Consider the following 22,155-nt stretch of genomic DNA (forward strand, 5'->3'; position numbering starts at 1 on the left):
GTCTCTACCATTTTACCCAGCACCAATGTCAGGCTCACCGGTCTATAATTTCCCGGATCCCCTCTGGAACCTTTTTTAAATGTCGGCGTTACATTGGCTACCCTCCAATCTTCCAGTACCTTATTCTGAACCATTCACTTTTGAGTGACTGTTGGCCTTCCCCCAGTTTCTAGTTTAAAAGCTTCTCTATCTCTTTTTTAAATGCTGATTCCAGCAGCCTGGTCCCACCCTGGTTTAGGTGGAGCCCATCCTTTCAGAATACGCTCCCCCTTCCCCAGAATTTTGCCCAGCATCTCTTCTCCCCCTCTGTCCCCAACTCCCAATATAGTCCAACATGTATCCCTCTTCCTCCTGCCTACCCTCCATGGTCCAGTATCTCTCCTGCCCTTCCCTCCCCCTTCCGGCAGTCCTCCAATGTTCCTGTGGTCCACCAGCAGTATCAACAAGCTGCTTCAGCTGGTCCTGGAAGCATTCTCTGTGTCCTGCCTTTGTGGATACGGGAAGTTGTATCAGATGAGATGGGACACAACAGAGGGAACGCTTCCGGGGCAAAGGGGAGACATACCTCATCTCAAAACAGCAGTGGGACTCAAATACACACAGTTGCAGGAGCAAGTAAAATACTTGGGAATGGGCTGTTTTGCCAGGGGGCACATTTGTCACAGGCCAAATTGTGGGCAGGCCCTTTAGTCAGAGACTGTTTTGTCAAGGGGCTTATATGTCAGAGGCTGATTTGCCAGGGGGCTTTTTTGTCTGGGGTTTTTTTTTTTTTTTTGGTCAGGGCTATTTTGTGTTTCGGTCTTTTGTCTTGGCTTTTTTGTCAGGACTATTTTGACCAGATACCATCAGCTACATATATTTAAATATCTAAATCATTAAATACAGAGGGTAAGCTCTGGATAAATAGCCCCAAATGGTCCAAAACCTTTTTTCTGGCATATGGTCAGCTGGGCACCTTGAGCTTCTAACATCATAATAATGTGGGAGGTGTTTCTCCAATGCCAAAATGATGGGGCTATGCTTTGTGTCCAACTTCTTTCTCTCTATACCTGCATTATTCAATAACATACATCCTCCTTTACTCACTCAGCCAAAAGCCATTCCCTTCGCAAACAAAAATCCCAGTGGTGAAAACACTACAGGCCTCTGTAATAAATCTTCTAGATATTAATGTATGCTGCTCCAGAGTTGAATCATTCGATAAGACCAGAGAGCATGAGAAATGAGTCTTCAACCGTTACACACGAGACACAGCAGAGTAGGAACACATTCCACCCTGTGAACCTTTCTTTCAGAAAATGGTATGTAGCCAAAGACTCACGATTTATGTCTTTTCAGTTTGAAACCAGAAGAATTTGCATACTCTGCAGTACTTTCAAGAAAAACTGGTAAAGATTGGTGAGGGTATATCAGAGGCATCTTTGCTGCCCCACTCCCACTTCTTTAATATCTGGGTTTGATAATATCTCTCAAATCAAGGGGTCTAACAGTAACATAAATAAAAGGGGATACAAAAGAGAACCCTGTCTTGTTCCTCTTTGTGTATAGATAAGTGCTGGGGTGGGTTTTAATTAATTGGTGTAATAAAACAGTGCAGGGAGTTAGGTAGGAGTGGATAGGAATTATTCACTTAGGTGATGGAATTTGCCAGCTGCTTGTTTAGTCAGAGAGGAGAAAAAGGAGCTTAGTTCAAAGAATTACAGAGAACACTGAACAGTAATGCAAGACAGAGAAATGGTGTTCCCTGAAAGAAAAACAAGTTCAGTAGGCAAGATCCATCTGGTTGCAGTGGCCAATGAGATTTGAGAATATGACCCCAGTGGCTTGGAAAGCCTGGGGGCATGACAACCTAATATGGGGATGTTGACTTTTTTCTTGTTTGCAGTGGCATCCTCTTCTAAATTGTTCAGACATGATTTGACATCTTACATAGAGTACAGCGTATGGACACAGTACATGAATGGTCTGAGCCAAAGAGAGGAGAGCTGGAAAGAAGGGCAGCTGGAAGTTTTCCATGTTCCTCCAATCCCAAATTAGTTTCCTGTGGTAAAGCTGACCCCACCTGCCCACCAGGCCACAGCCTGGCCATGTAGGCATTAGAATACACACCGTGGACTGGATTCAGTAAATTGCAATGAAAAATCGGCACAGAAAAAATTATGCGTCAAACGCTATTCTATAAAGAGTATCCACACTTCACAGAATAGCGCTTAAGTGCCTAGTCTACACCTAACTTAAGGTGCCTGCGTGTACATCTGCTGAAACCAGGTATAAATGCCAGCACCTAAATTAGGCATGGATTGGGCATATTTTGTAAAAATGCAGTAACTCATAAGAACGCCCCGGAAACACCTCCCAAACACACCCCTTTGAAATTATGCGCTTATAGGAGATATGCACACATTGTTAAAGAATACAATGTGCGCGTAATTCCCAATTCAGGCCAACTAATGCCATATAGAATCTGGGGGTGTATATGTGTATTGGAGTAAGCTCAGCTGAATGGCTTGTTAAAGTTTAAAAAGTACCAATCCACCAATTGAACACCTTCTCCGCTTCAAAACTAACAAACAGAGAAGGTGTCCCCCGAGCATAGCCATGATTTTATGCATGTTCCGACCACATACCATTGCTGAACAAATCCCACTTGGGGATCAGTAAATAATATATAGCAGTATTTGTGCCAATATCTTTGTCAATAATTTAATCTTGAAGCAGAGCAAAGAGATGGGCCTATGATTCCAGGTCTGAGAGTCACTGTATTCGCCCATTTAAGTGTATCCGGCAAGGATTGTTGCATAATAATTCTGTCAAACATCATTGCTAAGGGCGAGGTCACACCATCCTTCATTAACTTACAGAATTCAGTGCAGTAACCATTAGGAACTGGTGCCAACAGGGCCATGCCTAGGGTCTCTGGCGCCCCCCTGCAGACTATCAGTTGGCGCCCCCCCCCCCCCCCCGCGAAAAGGGCCCCCCCCCCCCCCCCCCCCCGGTGAAAATGATCGCTCACCACTTGCCACACTGACAGGAATTGTCAGCAATATTCTTAGAAACAAATTGCTATACATTGCAAAATAAGATAGCAGATGTAAATTCTCAAAGTGGACATATTCCAAATGCTAAAATGAAAATAAAATTATTTTTTTCTACCTTTGTTGTCTGGTGACTTTCTTTTTCCGATCATGCTGGCCCAGTATCTGAGTCTGCTGCTATCTGTCCTCTTAACTCCATTTCCAGGGCTTCCTTTCCATTTATTTCTTTACTTTCCTCCTTTCTTCTTCATTTCTTGCTCTATATCCATTTCCAGCAATTTCTTCTCTCTCCCTGGGTCCTGCCCTCCCATCCATGTCCATTCTTGTCCCTCTCTGCCCTTCCCTCCTCCATCCATAGCCAGCAATCCTCCTCTCTCCCCTCCCCTCCATTTCCAGCAATTTGTCCTCTCCCTGGGCCCCCATGTCCATCCTTGTCCCTCTCTGCCCTTCCCTCCTCCATCCATAGCCAGCAATCCTCCTCTCTCCCCTCCCCTCCAGCAAATTGTACTCTCCCTGGGCCCCCATGTCCATCCTTGTTCCTCTCTGCCCTTCCCTGCTGCATCCATAGCTAGCAATCCTCCTCTCTCCCCTCCCCTTCCAGCAATTTGTCCTCTCCCTGGGCCCTGCTGCTGCCCTCCCATCCATGCCTCTCTGCCCTCCCATCCATGCCCTCCCATCCATGCCTGTCTCTCTGCCCTCCCATCCATGCCTGCCATAGGCGGTCGGTGGCCCAACTGTTTGGGGAGGCTAAAGGGGGCGGGGTTAGGGGTGGGCCAGGGGCGGAGCTTACCTCCATAAGTGTTTGACAACACACAGAAAAAAAATAAGTAAAAATAAAAGTCACAGTTAATACCTTTTATTAAATTTAGATATTAGATATGTATCATATGTCAAAGAATAAAGTAGTTGCTCAAAGCATATACTAAACACAATCGCTCAACTGCAAAACACTATGCACAACTTTGTGCAAAAACACACTCAGAACCTTACTGTACCATAAATATTACACTGGGAAGACCCTAATACACCAATATACCACCATATGGAACATGCAGACCGTCAACAATATGAAACAAGGGATCATAATATCATGATACGTGTAGAGCCAAAAAACACCCTTTTAGGGTGGCTAGTGTTCACAATGAGCTCCTTTTATTAACGACCATATGTAGATCCTTCAAGAGGTAGTGTGTCATGATTTATGCTGTACACCCTTTCTGGTGTTTTGGTGCCACCTCAGTAAGGCCAACACACAATCTCTCCACTGCAAAACACTATATACAAACTTGTGCAAAACACACTCATAGCCTTACCAAACCATAACAGCACTAATTCCAAGGACAGGACGAGCTACAACCTTTATGTGTGGAAAGGCAGCACTATAATTACACCGGGCTCTAAAACACCAGTACATAACCTAGTGAAACCAAAATAAAACAAAAAGGGCTGCAAATACTTCACGCTAGCAGAATACTGCATCTTGATCACACATGAAAAACACATGGCTTAACAGATATGAAGGCAAAATACAAGAAGTCAGACTCAGCATGCAGCAATACTAGAAACATTGAAACTTACATGCAAAATATCACAGATGTACATTTCCAAAAGCTGACATATTCCAATTAATAAATTTTGAATAAAAAATGTTTTCTACCTTTGCTGTCAGAGCATTTTATTTTTCTATTAGCTTTGGTCCCAGTGTCTTCTTTCCATTTGATATTTTTTTCTCTCACCATTTCCACCATCTTTCTGTGTCCTTATGCGTCCTGTCTACCACCCTATCCTTTCTCCAGTTTCAACATCTGCCCTCAAAGTGTTCCAATCCAGCCTTTAAATTCAGCAATTTTCCCTCCATCCATATAAAGCATTTCTCCTCACTCCCCTCCATCCATGTGCATCTACAACCTTTGTCTTCTCTCCCCTCCATCCATGTCCAGCATTTCTCCTCTCTCCCTTCCACTCCATCCGTGTGCATCTCCTTCCTTTATCTTTCCTTCCCCCCCCATCCTTGTCCAACATTTCTCCTCTCTTCCCTGCCCTCCACTCCATCCATGTCCAGCATTTCTCCTCTCTTCCCTCCCCTCCATCCATGTGCATCTCCTTCCTGACGTCCCTCCCCTCCATCCATCCATGTCCAACAACTCTCCATTCTCCCCTTCCCTCTCCTTCATCCATCCACCCCATATCCTACAAATTTCCTCTCTCCCCTGTCCCCATTCATCCATCCATGTCCAGAATTCTCCTCTCTCCCTTGCCCTCCCCTCCATCCATCCATCCATGTCCAGGAACTCTCCGTTCTCCCCTGCCCTCTCCTCCATCCATCTCCAGAAAATTTCCTCTCTCCCCTGTCCCCATTCATCCATCCATAGTAACATAGTAGATGATGGCAGAAAAAGACCTGCATGGTCCATCTAGTCTGCCCAAGATATGAGTTTATCTTGAATTTGTACCTGTCTTTTTCAGGGCACAGACCATATAAGTCTGCCCAGCAGTATTTCCCGCCTCCCAACCACCAGTCCCGTCTCCCATCACCGGCTCTGGTACAGACCGTATAAGTCTGCCCTCCCCTATCCTAGCCTCCCAACCACCAACCCCTCTTCCCCCCACCTGCTCCGCCACCCAATTTTGGCTAAGCTTCTGAGGATCCATTCCTTCTGCACAGGATTCCTTTATGCATATCCCATGCATGTTTGAATTCCGTTACCGTTTTCATCTCCACCACCTCCCGCGAGAGGGCATTCCAAGCATCCACCACCCTCTCCGTGAAAAAATACTTCCTGACATCTTTTTTGAGTCTGCCCCCCTTCAATCTCATTTCATGTCCTCTTGTTCTACCGCCTTCCCATCTCCAGATCCCATCTTCCCATCTCCCATCATCCATGTCCAGAATTCTCCTCTCTCCCTTGCCCTCCCCTCCATCCATCCATGTCCAGGAACTCTCCGTTCTCCCCTGCCCTCTCCTCCATCTATCTCCAGATAATTTCCTCTCTCCCCTGTCCCCTCGATCTATGCCCAGCAATTCTCCTCTCTTCCCCGCCCTCCCCTCCATCCATGTCAGCAATTATCTCCCCTGCTCTGCCCTCTCCCCTCCTGTCCAGTGATTTCTTCTCTCTCCCTGCCCTGCATCCATACATGGCCAACAATTCTCCTCTCCCCTGCCCTCCCCCCTACATGTGGCAGGCTGCAGCGTTTTTGCGAGGCAGCTCTGGCTCTTCCTCCTTCCTTCCTTGGTTCCCGCTCTGGCTCCCCGATCAGCAGCCCCCCCCCCCCCCCGCGTGTTTCTCTCTTCACACAGTGTCCCGCCTTCAGCGTCAGCGATGATGCATTTCCTGTTCCCGCGAGGGCGGGACACTGTGTGAAGAGAGAAGCTGGAAGCGAGTCTGTTGTACATTCTTCATTGATTGACATCGCTGCCACGTCGGAGAGTAAAGGTTAAAACACGCGGGGGGGGGGGGGGAATTGCTGAATTTAAAGGCTGGATTGGAACACTTTGAGGGCAGATGTTGAAACTGGAGAAAGGATAGGGTGGTAGACAGGACGCATAAGGACACAGAAAGATGGTGGACATGGTGAGAGAAAAAAATATCAAATGGAAAGAAGACACTGGGACCAAAGCTAATAGAAAAACTAAATGCTCTGACAGCAAAGGTAGAAAACATTTTTTATTCAAAATTTATTAATTGGAATATGTCAGCTTTTGGAAATGTACATCTGTGATATTTTGCATGTAAGTTTCAATGTTTCTAGTATTGCTGCATGCTGAGTCTGACTTCTTGTATTTTGCCTTCATATCTGTTAAGCCATGTGTTTTTCATGTGTGATCAAGATGCAGTATTCTGCTAGCGTGAAGTATTTGCAGCCCTTTTTGTTTTATTTTGGTTTCACTAGGTTATGTACTGGTGTTTTAGAGCCCGGTGTAATTTTAGTGCTGCCTTTCCACACATAAAGGTTGTAGCTCGTCCTGTCCTTGGAATTAGTGCTGTTATGGTTTGGTAAGGCTATGAGTGTGTTTTGCACAAGTTTGTATATAGTGTTTTGCAGTGGAGAGATTGTGTGTTGGCCTTACTGAGGTGGCACCAAAACACCAGAAAGGGTGTACAGCGTAAATCATGACACACTACCTCTTGAAGGATCTACATATGGTCGTTAGTAAAAGGAGCTAAAAGGGTGTTTTTTGGCTCTACACGTATCATGATATTATGATCCCTTGTTTCATATTGTTGACGGTCTGCATGTTCCATATGGTGGTATATTGGTGTATTAGGGTCTTCCCAGTGTAATATTTATGGTACAGTAAGGTTCTGAGTGTGTTTTTGCACAAAGTTGTGCATAGTGTTTTGCAGTTGAGCGATTGTGTTTAGTATATGCTTTGAGCAACTACTTTATTCTTTGACATATGATACATATCTAATATCTAAATTTAATAAAAGGTATTAACTGTGACTTTTATTTTTACTTATTTTTTTTCTGTGTGTTGTCAAACACTTATGGAGGTAAGCTCCGCCCCTGGCCCACCCCTAACCCCGCCCCCTTTAGCCTCCCCAAACAGTTGGGCCACCGACCGCCTATGGCAGGCATGGATGGGAGGGCAGAGAGACAGGCATGGATGGGAGGGCATGGATGGGAGGGCAGAGAGGCATGGATGGGAGGGCAGCAGCAGGACCCAGGGAGAGGACAAATTGCTGGAAGGGGAGGGGAGAAGAGGAGGATTGCTAGCTATGGATGCAGCAGGGAAGGGCAGAGAGGAACAAGGATGGACATGGGGGCCCAGGGAGAGGACAAATTGCTGGAAGGGGAGGGGAGAGAGGAGGATTGCTAGCTATGGATGCAGCAGGGAAGGGCAGAGAGGAACAAGGATGGACATGGGGGCCCAGGGAGAGTACAGTTTGCTGGAGGGGAGGGGAGAAAGGAGGATTGCTGGCTATGGATGGAGGAGGGAAGGGCAGAGAGGGACAAGGATGGACATGGGGGCCCAGGGAGAGGACAAATTGCTGGAAATGGAGGGGAGGGGAGAGAGGAGGATTGCTGGCTATGGATGGAGGAGGGAAGGGCAGAGAGGGACAAGAATGGACATGGATGGGAGGGCAGGACCCAGGGAGAGAGAAGAAATTGCTGGAAATGGATATAGAGCAAGAAATGAAGAAGAAAGGAGGAAAGTAAAGAAATAAATGGAAAGGAAGCCCTGGAAATGGAGTTAAGAGGACAGATAGCAGCAGACTCAGATACTGGGCCAGCATGATCGGAAAAAGAAAGTCACCAGACAACAAAGGTAGAAAAAAATAATTTTATTTTCATTTTAGCGTTTGGAATATGTCCACTTTGAGAATTTACATCTGCTATCTTATTTTGCAATGTATAGCAATTTGTTTCTAAGAATATTGCTGACAATTCCTGTCAGTGTGGCAAGTGGTGAGCGATCATTTTCACCGGGGGGGGGCGTGATCATTTTCGCGTTGGGGGGGGGGGGCGCCAACTGATAGTCTGCAGGGGGGCGCCAGAGACCCTAGGCACGGCCCTGCCACCAGCAGACCATGAGAAATTTGAAAATCTGTGGGGAGAGATAGATGTGACAGGCAAGGGAATTTCTAAGATATATGGGCACCTTCGGGGTCAAGATTTTAGAAAACATGCATTTATGGAAGCATGGGAACAAGACATGGGACAGACTTTAAGTGAGGCCGAATGGAGGAGGGTGGGTATTGAAGTTAAGAAAACATCAATTTGTATTTTGATCAAAGAAAATGCTTATAAAATATTGAGCAGATGGTACTATACACCAGACAAAGTCAATAAAATGTACCCCGGGGCCTCTGCGGAATGTTGGCGGTGTGGGAAAGGGAAGGGTACATTTTATCATATATGGTGGGAGTGTTCCATGATACAAGAATATTGGAGAGAGATAGTGAAAGAACTATCAACAGTTTTGGAAATTCCCTTCTCACATGAATCTAAATGGTGTTTGCTTGGATGGGGAAATCATAGAGGGCAAAAATGGCAACAAAGAGTCAAACGAATGGGGCTAGCTGCAGCGAAAACGGTTATAGCACGTCATTGGAAAAGCAATCTGGGGCCCACAATTAATGATTGGAAGGTTAAGTTGAGAGAAATCATAGAATTAGACAAACTAACAGATAAAAGGATAGGGAGATATAACTCTGAGGCAAAAGAATGGGTGCGGGTGCAGGAAATACTGGGAGATAAAGGGAATGAAGAAAACGGTATGACATCCTGAGGATTAAAGGAGGGAGGAGGGGTAGAGGGGAGAGGGAGGGGGGAGGAGGGAGGTAGAGGGACGGGGGGAAAATTGTTTAAAATGTAGCTGAGCATTGTTACACTATTAAGTGAAATGTAATGTTATGACAAGATATAACGCAGTTGTGATATTTTGCTTTCAATAAAATTTACAAATTAAAAAAAATAAATAAATAAATAAAACCCTTAAATAGCTTAGGGACCCTTTTACTAAGCCGTGGGAAAAGTGGCCTGCAGCAGCGCAAGCACATCTTTTGGGCGCATGCCAGGCCAGTTTTTATTGTGCCAGAAAAAGGGCCTTTGTTAAAAGGGGCTGGAAAATGGATGTGTGGCAAAATAAAAACCAGCACACGTCCATTTTTGGCCTGAGACCTTACTGCCACCTGTTGACTTAGCGGTTAGGTCTCACGCACTACCCTGGCGGTAGGCATGCAGCATGCGCCCACTTCTGTGTACGCTGGGTAAGCGCCACGTGGTAGAAAATAGAAAATATTTTCTACTGTGTTTTTTCAGTGTGTGTCTAATTCAGAATTACTGTCCGGGGCATGCGGTAGCCGGGCAGTAATGCCGATTTGGCGCATGCCGGACACGCATAGGCCCTTACACACCTTTGTAAAAGGGCTCCTTAGCTAGTAATTTGGCATCTTTTTTTGCAAATCTATACAATTAGTACTGATGTTAGTGCTGTCTATTATCCAGGATAACCCAAAAAACAGAGGCACGAGGCGTTTGTCTAATAAGCGCTTCCATTAAAGTGGCCATGTCAAATGCACACAGGATAAGGCTGTATGGGCTTTATGCTTTGGTCATGTCTGAAGATGCTCTCATTTTGATCTGTGATTTGTGAACACATTTCCCAAATCTTTCCATGGTGTGATTGACCCTCTCCGGGAATTTTATTTGACAGACCTTTAATTGTTCATTCCCTACTCTGGGGGCTTGAGGATTTTTGAAGCGGGCAGTATTGATGGCAAAGAAAAGTATTCTACTTGTATGTCAAAGGATAGGATACTTCCTCTCTTCTACAGTGGAGATCATTAATGATATCATTACTTTCATTTGAAAAACTAGAGATTTGAGATGTGAATTCCAGCCAAGGAAGAAAGCTACAATATATCTGGGAAACCTTTTGGAACTCTCTTATCCTTCAAGCCTATACCAGGATGCTTAATTTGTAATTGACTCTGTTTTCCAGATAATTAAGTTCTGGATGGTCATGGGAGGGTTATATTTGGTAACGCTTACTGGATATGAGGTTCAAACATTTTGTATGTAGTTGTATTGATTTCCTTTGAACATCACTTGTTTACTGAAATAGATGATGCTATTTCATTTGAAACTTAGTATTTTTTTTTTCCATTTATTTGTTATTTTCTTGAATATCTGCAGTTGAATAATACATCTGAACCAACCAGCAACTTGGCTCAAGTGATAAATACATAATATCTCAAAACATGACTAATTTACATAGATGTTAGAGTCAGACTCTGAGAGAAGTAGCCTCTCTCCTTTTTCACTTTGTTTACATAAGCAAGGCATTCAGGTCTTAGCTCCTGAATAATCATGTGTTATATGTTCTGCTTCTCCTTGTTTCAGGTGACAATACTCTGAGAATGATGTGTTTTTTTACAATGTTGTAAATTTACAATGCAGTGCTATATGCGTTCCTACAGTAATGTGATAACTTGGTGTCAGAATGTACTGAAACTGCTGAGAAACAATTTATTGTAATTTGTACTGGGAATAAAATCATAGTGATGAAAGATTTTTTTGTCTTGTAGAAATTCCTGATCCATGCAGCTGGCACCTAAATCCTGAGGCCTCTTATGTATATTACTGTGCTAATGAAACAGTCCATGGGGTAGAATTTGACTTTGTTCCTGAAGTGAAAGGACATGTCTTGGTCTGTGACATGTCATCAAACTTCCTTTCTAAGCCAGTGGATGTTTCCAAGGTATAGTACAAATCAGCTGCTGATCTCCTTTTCACCATACAAGTTGCATTCTTGATGTCCTTGTGCAGAGTTTTGCTAATATATCAGGGTAAAGCATATATTATAGAACATCTAAATCATGCCAGCATGATGTAATTATAGCTGAGGAAGTTGCTTTCCCATTATTTGTAATTAACCTATGCACACATGATAAAGTGGATCTAACTCCAAGGATATTTGGACGTCAATTAACTTTTCATTGCTAAAGTGTTTAACCACCATAGGAAGTTTTATTTTTCAATAAGTTGTTGAAATCACAATAATGTATATTTGTATGTGATTATGGGCAAGCTATGTATCTTCCCCCCCCCCCCCCCCCCCCCCCCGCCACGTGTAAGAGCTTTCTTTTGATAAAAAAAAATTTTGAGGCTATTTAGTTCCTGATTATTTTATATAACTGGATTAAATATTTACTTAAATGGGGTTGCTTTACCAGTAGAATAGGAGAAATTGTTATTACACAGATTATGAAAGATCTGAGAGTCTAGAGGATTAGTATCTAACTATAGGCCTGTTGCATCCATACCTTTCTTTGTTAAACTCGTGGAAGGTTTGGTATGCACCCAACTGAATTCATATTTAACAAAGGGGGACATTTTTGATATGACACCTATGTCCAACTTTGGACATTTTGCTAAAAACGTCCAAAATTCAAGTGGGGAATATAGCCATTTTGAAAACAGAAAAACATCTATCTTTTTTTTTTTTTTAAATGTCTGTTTGCTAGATGTTTTTGTGCTCTGCGTTCATCTTTGTGGTCCATTTTCGGGAAGAAAAAAAAGTGTCCAAGTGAAAAACGTACAAAATCAAGCTATTGGGATGTAGGAGGAGTCAACATTCTTAGTAGACTAGCCAGACAGACATCCCAGGAGAGCTATGGGGCACCATAAGGGACATTGCAGTGGACTTCAAATAAATGCTCTCAGGTACACATCTTACTGTTGCTCCCTTATCTTGTCTGCTAAGCCCCTCAAAACCCACTACTCCCAACTCTACACCACTACGATAGCCCGTATGGGTGAAGGGGGCACCTATATGTATAGTGAGTTTCTGGTGAGTTTTGGAGGGCTCAGTTTTCTCCTCAAGTGTAACAGGTAGGGAGGGTATAGGCCTGGGTTCACCTGTCTGACGTGCACTGCACCCACCACTACACTACTCCAGGGACCTGCATGCTGCTCTAATGGACCTGAGTATAACATCTGCTGGTTATTTTATTTATAAAACTTTATTAATAAATCATGGTAACAAAATCTGGAGACAAATGCTTCTTGAGAAATTCAAAACATCAACAATCAAGCAATGTCACATCCAATTTTTCCCCCTTCATGAACTCCCACCCTTCTCGTCCCCTTTCCCCCAGCTCCCCTCCCTCCCCCCTTCCCAACCCTTCCCAATCCACATCTTATATCCAAGACATATTTCTCCCTTATTCCCCTCCCCAAACTTCTGCTAAGTGTAACCACTCTTCAGCATTTGGGTTATAATTGCCCCTGCGTCTATCTGTCAGTTTTTCCTTTCCAGTCTTGCCCCGTAGGGCCCAACTTCTACTTCCATTTCAATGCTATAGTTGTTTTTGCTGCTGCAAGGCCCATTCATGTAATTCTGCTTTGCCATTTCTTCCCTCCCTTGTTTCCATAGCCTAATAAGCACCATTTGGGGTCACAAGAAAACTGGATTCCCACCGCTAGTGATATGTATCCCGTAACTACCTCCCAAAATCCCTGTATATTTGGGCACTCCCACCATATATGAAAATATGTTCCTTTCCTCTCCTCACACCTCCAACACATATCCCAGGCATTAGGATACATAGCTTTTATTCAGTCTGGGGTATAATACCAACGACTCAGAACCTTATAGGCATTTTCCTTCTTTAGCACACACACTGATGCAGTGGCGTACCAAGGGGGGGCGGTGGGGGCGGTCCGCCCCGGGTGCACGCTGCTGGCGGGTGCCGCAGCGCATGCCTGCTGCGAGAGTTCGCTAACTTCTCTCGTTCGCTGCAGCTCCCTCTGCCCCGGAACAGGTTACTTCCTGTTCCGGTGCAGAGGGAGCTGCAGCGAATGAGCAAAGTTAGTAAACTCGCAGCAGGCGCGCGCTGCGGCACCCCCCCCCAGCGGCATGCACCCGGGGGGGAGCTCTTTCGCGGGGGGGGGGGGGGGGGGGGGGGGGGGGGGCGCTGCACCCGGGGGCGGGGCACCGCCCCGGGTGTCCGCCCCCCTAGGAACGCCACTGCACTGATGCCTTTTTGACCTCCATGCAGATTTTCCGCCACTGGCACTCATTAAATTCCATTTTAAGATCTTGTTCCCAAGCTTTCATATAGGAGAGCTTTACCATCCCAGAGCCCCTAATGTGTTCATAGAGCTTAGAAATTCCTTTCCCACCCCCTCCTATTGCTCCCCATACATTTTCAAACTTCTCACTTTCCAACCAATTGCCCTTGATCCACTTTTCTTTGCTCATGTAATTCTTTACTTGTAGATAAGGGTACAGATCTGTCTCTGGAAGGTTATATTTTTTGCTTTGTTTTTGTTTTGTTACATTTGTACCCCGCGCTTTCCCACTCATGGCAGGCTCAATGTGGCTTACATGGGGCAATAGAGGGTTAAGTGACTTGCCCAGAGTCACAAGGAGCTGCCTGTGCCTGACGTGGGAATCAAACTCAGTTCCTCAGTTCCCCAGGACCAAAGTCCACCACCCTAACCCTAACCACTAGGCCACTCCTCCACTCATATTCCTGTTGAAGCATTTCAAAATTCTTAGGGTTTCCATCTATTGTGAGCTCACAAAATCTAACCAACCCTTTTGTCAAACCATGAGGTGAATATTTTATTCTCTCGCCCCCCAGGGAACCCTGGTTCTTGAGTTAACCATAAGTGGATCGGCTCTATAACCCCCTCAAATTCTTCTTAAGTTTACCCCATATTGTGAATAAGTGGGAAATAAAGGGATTCAGAGTCAAGGACCTATACCTGCTATCTGGGACTGACCCCCATAGCAAAGCATCTAAACTTCCCTCCTGGACAAAAATCTGTTCAAATCTTGTTACCGGAGATAGATCCACCCTACTCCAAACCCCAATTTGCCTGAGCTGTGCCGCCCAGTAATACCAGGTAATATTTGGCATGCCTCTTCCTCCCTGCTCTATCGTCTTCCACGTTATTTTCCTTGACAATTGAGCTGGATGACCTCCCCATACAAACCCCCCCAACTCTGTTTGTATTTTCTGTAGTTCACCCTTAGGGACAGCAATTGGGAGAGGCTGAAAGAGGAAAAGCAACCGTGGTAGTATATTCATTTTTACCGCCGCTATGCGGCCCCACCACGAGAGCCATCCCCTCTTCCATTTACTTAGATCTCTCCTGATTGCCGCTATAAGCGGTATATAATTCAACTGGTACAATGTAGTAAGGTCATGTGGAATATGTATACCTAAGTAATGGAAGCTTCTATCAGTCCAACGGAACACAGATCTCCTCATTTGGTCCACCTCCTGTTCTGTTACTGTTATCCCCATAAGTTCCGATTTATCAAAATTTACTTTAAATCCGGACAGTCTTCCAAACATATTTAATTCCCTAATAAGCACCCTCCCCCTGTGTTCCTGCCCCCCCCCCCCCCATACTTCTTTGAGTGCTCGAATTCGTTGAGCTAAAGGCTCAATAGAGATGGCAAACAATAATGGGGATAAAGGGCACCCCTGTCTTGTTCCCCTTTGAATGTTAAATAGACCAGACCATCCCCCATTTACCTTAATCCTCGCCACTGGGTGCTCATATAACCCTTTCACCCATCCTACAAAAGGTCTACCCAACCCCATTTCCAACATTACTTCCCACAGATACTCCCATTCAACTCTATAAAAACGCCTTCCCTGCATCTACTGTGAGAAGTGTCATAGAGTCCCCCCTTCTCTGCGCTCCCCATATCAGGTTAAGGGTTCGTCTAATGTTATCCGCCACTTGCCTATGTCGTATAAAGTCAGATTGATCCTCGTGAATAAGAGAGGGCAATATCTCACTCAGTCTATCCGCCATAAGTTTAGCTAAAATTTTTACATCCACATTCAGCAGGGATATCGGTCGATAAGAGCCACACAGTGTTGGATCTCTCCCTGGTTTTAAGAGCACCGATATCCCTGCTTCATGCATACTGGACGGAAGGCCCCTTTCTACAAAACAAGCATTGCCCAATCTCACCAACAGAGGTCTTAGCTCCTGATGGAAGAGTTTATAGTATTTGGCAGTGAACCCATCCATCCCAGGGGATTTCCCTCCTTTTAGGCCCTTGATGACATTTACTACTTCCTTCAATTTTCTCTCTCTGCTGGGCCGTCACTCTCTGCAGGCCCAGACTCTGTACGAATTCTCTAATTTCCCCTTTGGAGGCTGTTGATTCCTTACTATATAAAGTCTTATAAAACTTTACAAACATAGTAACATAGTAAATGACGGCAGAAAAAGACCTGCATGTCCATCCAGTCTGCCCTACAAGATAAACTCATATGTGCTACTTTTTGTGTATACCTTACCTTGATTTGCACCTGTCCTTTTCAGGGCACAGACCGTGTAAGTCTGCTCAGCACTATCCCTGCCTCCCAACCACCAGCCCCGTTTCCCACCACCGGCTCTGACACAGACCGTATAAGTCTGCCCAGCACTATCCCCGCCTCCCGCCACCGGCTCTGCCACCCAATCTCAGCTAAGCTCCTTAGGATCCATTCCTTCTGAACAGGATTCCTTTATGTTTATCCCACGCGTGTTTGAATTCTGTTACCGTTTTCATTTCCACCACCTCCCACGGGAGGGCATTCCTAGCATCCACTATTCTCTCTGTGAAAAAATACTTCCTGACATTTTTCTTGAGTCTGCCCCCCTTCAATCTCATTTCATGTCCTCTCGTTCTGCCGCCTTCGCACCTCCGGAAAAGGTTCGTTTGCGGATTAATAGTTTTCAAATATTTGAACGCCTGTTTCTCCTTTCTTCCAGAGTATACATGTTCAGGTCATCAAGTCTCTGCTCATACGTCATGTAACGCAAATCCCTTACCATTCTCGTAGCTTTTCTTTGCACCGCTTCAATTCTTTTTACATCCTTCGCAAGGTACGGCCTCCAAAACTGAACACAATACTCTAGGTGGGGCCTCACCAACGACTTATACAGGGGCATCAACACCTCCTTGCTTCTGCTGGTCACACCTCTCTCTATACAGCCTAACAACCTTCTAGCTAAGGCCACCACCTTGTCACACTGTTTCGTCGCCTTCAGATCCTCAGATACTATCACCCCAAGATCCCTCTCCCCGTCCGTACCTATCAGATTCTCCCCGCCTAACACATACGTCTCCCGAGGATTTCTATTCCCTAAGTGCATCACTTTGCATTTCTTCGCATTGTATTTTAATTGCCAAACCTTAGACCATTCTTCTAGCTTCCGTAGGTCCTTTTTCATGTTTTCCACTCCCTCCCGGGTGTCCACTCTGTTACAGATCTTAGTATCATCCGCAAATAGGCAAACTTTACCTTCTAACCCTTCGGCAATGTCACTCACAAATATATTGAACAGAATCGGTCCCAGCACCGATCCTTGAGGCACACCACTACTCACCTTTCCCTCCTCCGAGCGAATTCCATTCACCACCACCCTCTGGCTTCTGTCCGTCAACCAGTTCCTAATCCAGTTCACCACTTCGGGTCCTATCTTCAGCCCATCCAAACTGCTCCCTAATTTCCCCATCTTGGTGATACATCAAATCTTTTGGCCCCTTTATTTTAGTAATCGTATTTCGGACCCTTCTGTCCCGTAGTCCTCTAGCTAACATTGCGCTTGCGTTATTGCTGAACTCAAAGAATCTCTGCTGCATTAACTGCCTACAGAATTCCATTGTTTTCAGCTGAATTGTTTGCAATTCTCCCCTCCATTTTTTAAGCTCTAATAACTGTTGGGGTTTCCCCTCCCTCTGATGTAATGCTTCCAATCTCGCCAAATTACTCCGAACTTCCATCTCATGGGCTGCCCTCTTCTTTTTCATATATGCTCCTTTACGAATGAGCACCCCCCTCACGACCGCCTTAAGGGCGTCCCACAATATCCCCTCCGACACTTCTCCTGTATCGTTTATTTCTAAATACTCTTTGATGGTTGATCGGACTTCTTGACAGTCCTCAACCCTATCTAAAAGGGATTCATTTAATCTCCAAATTTGTCCTCCCCCCTGTTCCCCTAACCCATCCAGCTTAACCCATACCAGTGCATGATCAGATGCGTGAATATTTTCAATCTCCGCTTCTTACACTTCCCCCCATACATTCCTGCTTCCCCAAATAGCATCTATTCTCGCATATGTCCCCTATACATAGTGTGTGAATTGTCGTTGCCCAGGATGCTTCAATCGCCATATGTCAATCAAGTCTAATTCTCGCATCAGTCTATGAAATTGTCGCCCATTGTATCCTCCCCCCTCCCTCCTGCCTGATAGAGTGGTCCAGTGTCCCTACCGAATGATTAATGTCCCCCCCCCTTCAGCACCAGCCCCCCTATAAAGGGGAGCAATTCTTCCCGAAGTATGTCAAAATACCTTCCTTGTCCCACGTTGGGGGCATACACATTGATTAAAGTAATACTTTGATCATTCAGTTGCCCTTTAATTGCCAGACATCTCCCCTCTCTGTCCTTGTAAACTGCTTCCTTAAAAACCTTCAGATGGTCCCTCACATATATCACCAGCCCTCCCGTCTTGTTCCCCCTGGAATCTGCTAGAGCATACCCTACACCCAGACCTTTATTCATAATTAGAGATTCATCCTGTTGTCTAATGTGTGTCTCTTGCAGCATGACTATATCCCAATTCATTCTACGCAATTCCCTAAAGATTATACTCCTCTTGCCCGGGTTATTTAGCCCATTAACATTCCATGACCCAATTCGCACTCCCCCCCAACCCCACCCTAGTCCCCCCTCCCCCCCCCTGTTTCCCCCTGCAACTGGCAAACTACATCTCGTGCCAGTCTTACCTTCTAGGAAGCAAGCCCTCCCCAGAGCATAGCTGCCCAATTATACATCCATAGAAACTTCACCCCCCTCTGTTTCCAACTTAAACATTAACATTTACTCCCCTTCATTTTAACAACTGCATGTAACTTGCCCACCCCAAATCTCTCACCAACTTCAACCAGAATCTCAGTGTTAGTCCAGAGTCAGTGCATATCAGGCTCAGGTGTCCTCCGCTGTCCCTTCTTCTGCTCTCTCCACCCTTGGGGATAAACGATTTTTCTTCCCTTCAACCACCTGCCAGCTATTCTGCTCCTTCTTCCTCGTGTTACGTAGAGGTTGCTGTGCCGCTTCATCATCTCTGGGGACATCTGTGCACCCCATCTCTCTCAATATTTTCCATGCTCCTTGATGTGCATGTAGGCGACGAGTAATATTTCCTACTGTTATCTGTAGCCCAAATGGGAACAGCCAACAATACCGCAATCCAGCCTTTTGCAAATAAGTGGTGATGTCTTTAAAATCTCTTCTTCTCTGTAACGTTTTCCTAGCCAAGTCCTGGAAGATTTTTACTTTAACCGACCGCCAGTTTACTTCCCCCAGTTCTCTTGTTCGCCTCCATACCCGCTCTTTAACTGTAAATTTGTGGAAACACGCCACAATGTCTCTGGGCAAGCCTCCCCTTGGCGATCCAAGGCTTCTGTGAGCTCTCTCCAATTCTATGGGCTCCTGGTCTTGCTGAAACAAAAAGGTGCAGATTTCTTTCACTACCTTTTCTGGATCTTTATATTGATCCTCTTCTGGAATGCCTCGAAAACGCAAATTACACCTTCTTGTGCGGTTTTCCAGGTCCTCCAGCGCTATTTCCAGGTCTGCCCTTGATTGTTGTTCAGCTTTAAGGGATCCCCTGAGTTTTCTCACCTCCGCCATTGCTGCCTCCGTTTTCTCTTTATTTTCTGCCACTCGGTTTCCAATTTCTTTTATTTCTTCATGTAATTCCGTTACGGCAGTCTGGATACTTCGTCGAGTTGCCACCAGCTCTGTTTTAAGGTCCTTGAACCAGCGCACGAAATCTCGTTTGCTAAGCTCCATTTCGCTTTCTAAATGTTCCTCGGGGTCCGGGTCCGAATCACTTTCTTCAGCGGCCATCTTTGCGCCGCGTGTCTGGAGACCCGTCCCTTTACTAGTGCTGGGAGCTTCGGTCGCAAATTTAAATTTTGCCAGTTTTTTCTTCGCTGCCATGATTCCGACGTTCTCTCTTCTTCTTTGGTGAGTAAAATCAACAGTTTAACGCGGGGAAGCCTCTAATCTGCTCCGAAGACAGCAGAGCCCACAAATTAAGCTGCCATCTCTAGGGCTTACGTCACTTTCTCTCCAAGTAATGTTTTTAATCATATTTTTGAAGGGTGGGAAGGGGTTAGTGACCACTAAGGGAATAAGGGGAGGTTATCCCTGATTCCCTTCAGTGGTCATCTGGTAATTGAGGGCACTTTTTTGTGGCTTATTTGTTAATAAAGCAGGTCTAGTCCAAAACATCCAACTTATAGCCCTGGATGTTTTTGTTTTGTTCCATTATGGTAGAAAAACGTCCAAGTGTTAGGAACGCCCAGACCCCGCCCTTAACGTGCCCCTGACACGCTCCCTTGTGATTTGAACGCACTTCTGATGGACTTTATAGAAAAACATCTAAAAATTGGTTTCGAAAATACCAATTTGGACGTTTTTGTGAGAAAAACACCCATATGCAGATTTATGCCAGTTTTTGGATGTTTTTCTCTTTTGAAAATGAGCCCCAAAGTATAATATTCTGCATCCTACTCAATTGGGCTTTCGATCCTCTCATAGTACTGAGACAGTAGTAATTTCTGTCTGTAACACAGTTCAGCATAACCCCCCGGATTCTATATAGTGCGATCTATACAACCTGTCTTGTTGTATTCTGGATATGCATGTGCAACTTAATGATCTTAACAAGCCAATCAGCACCAATAATTGCCAATTAATCACATATTGAAACTAATTGCCATTAATTAGAATTTATGTGCACAACTGTCTAAGCGCATTCCGTACAGTAATGTGCGTAAATTCTAATGCACCGAGTTGAAAAGGGAGTGTGGCCATGGATGTGGAATGGGCAGGTAACGGGCGTTTCTAAAAACTGTGCATTCTTAATTTAGTCACGCGGACAGGTGCTAGGTGTATTCTATAAACCGTGCCTAATTTAAGCACGGTTTATAGAATTCACCTAGGAGTGGGGTTTTTTCAGTGCCGATTTTTTAGGCATGACATAGAATCTAGCCCCATTATGTCTGAAAATGGCAGAGCTGTACTGTTGCGGTTTGATCTCTCATCCACATTTTACTTGGTAGATCATGACTTAATGATCCTAGAACTTAGTCACCTTGGTATAGATGGAAATGTTGAATTGGTTTAGGGGATTTTTAGCATCTCAATCTTACATGGTGAAGAATAATAGAGAACTATCAGATAGCTGGAGTAATCCCTATGTTTAATATCTTTACACTCTTTGGGTTCAGAATTAGCCAGAACAGGTTTTCTTACCCATAGCTACATTGGATGACATAACTGTTACAATACCTGTTCCCTTTTCCTTGACACATATTTCTTTCCTGGTCCAGAATAGTCTTATTTTGCTTAGTTATGGACATCTCATTATCACTTGAAGCTCAATACTGAGAAAACTAAATTCTTGGTGTTTGATAATAACCCTGATCCAATGGTTGATCACATATTGGTAGATTAGATCAAGTATACACTCTGCCCTGTGCAGAAGATCTTGGGGGTTCATATTGACCAACTCTCATTTTATATACATCTTAGCTTTCTAACTTTATGTCTTACTCCAAATCTTGTGCACTGCTTATACTGTTTTAAAAACTGTTAAATTTATATATATATATATATATATATATATATATATATATATATATATATATCTAGAGAGAGAGAGAGAGGGAGAGAGAGAGAGAGAGTGAAAACAAAAACCTTTTAATCTAAATCATCACCTGATAAAATGCAGACAGCTCTAAAGTAGCTGCAATCAGAAATGATTTGCTGTCAAAATTGGATGCAATTTAGAAAGAATTAATTGATGGAGCTAAGCAGTGGATTAGGCAGTCTATATAGGAAGTGAAGTGTCACCCTTGGGGTAGGTGGGCTAAGGGGCAGGGTGTTAGCTGTGAGAGTAATCTCCAGTACTGTATTAAAACACCTCACTACACTTCTGCTTTGCAAGAAATCCAACCTACTAGATCAAGTGACTATTTTAGCAATGGATAGAGAAATGGTGGGGGAGGGGCAGGAGGGCTAATACAAAATATTTGTACAAAATTTGTAAAGCTTAGGCTAGGGCTCTTCAGCTTGGAGAAAAGGCTTCTGAGGGGAGATATGATAGAGGTCATAAGTACATAAGTAATGCCATACTGGGAAAAGACCAAAGGTCCATCGAGCCCAGCATCCTGTCCCCGACAGCGGCCAATCCAGGTCAAGGGCACCTGGCAAGCTACTCAAACATACAAGCATTTTATACAAGTTATTCCCGAAATTGTGGATTTTTCCCAAGTCCATTTAGTAGCGGTCTATGGACTTGTCCTTTAGGAAACCATCCAACCCCTTTTTAAACTCTGCCAAGCTAACCGCCTTCACTACGTTCTCCGGCAACAAATTCCAGAGTTTAATTATGCATTGGGTGAACAAAAATTTTCTCCTATTTGTTTTAAATTTACTACACTGTAGTTTCATCGCATGCCCCCTAGTCCTAGTATTTTTGGAAAGCGTGAACAGACGCTTCACATCCACCTGTTCCACTCCACTCATTATTTTATATACCTCTATCATGTCTCCCCTTAGCCGTCTCTTC

The 22,155-nt window shown here is 44.5% G+C and overlaps 1 protein-coding gene across 1 annotated transcript in view; it reads left to right on the forward strand.

Annotated features, from left to right (window-relative positions):
- PSAT1 (phosphoserine aminotransferase 1) overlaps positions 1 to 22,155 on the forward strand; it is a 624,187-nt gene that overhangs the window by 330,005 nt on the left and 272,027 nt on the right. The window contains exon 6 of the mRNA XM_030216432.1: positions 11,072 to 11,244. Within this exon, the coding sequence (XP_030072292.1) occupies positions 11,072 to 11,244 (173 nt within the window). The remainder of the gene's footprint in view (positions 1 to 11,071; positions 11,245 to 22,155) is intronic.

This window comes from Microcaecilia unicolor, chromosome 10 (genome assembly GCF_901765095.1).
Source record: "Microcaecilia unicolor chromosome 10, aMicUni1.1, whole genome shotgun sequence".
NCBI classification, from domain to species: domain Eukaryota; kingdom Metazoa; phylum Chordata; class Amphibia; order Gymnophiona; family Siphonopidae; genus Microcaecilia; species Microcaecilia unicolor.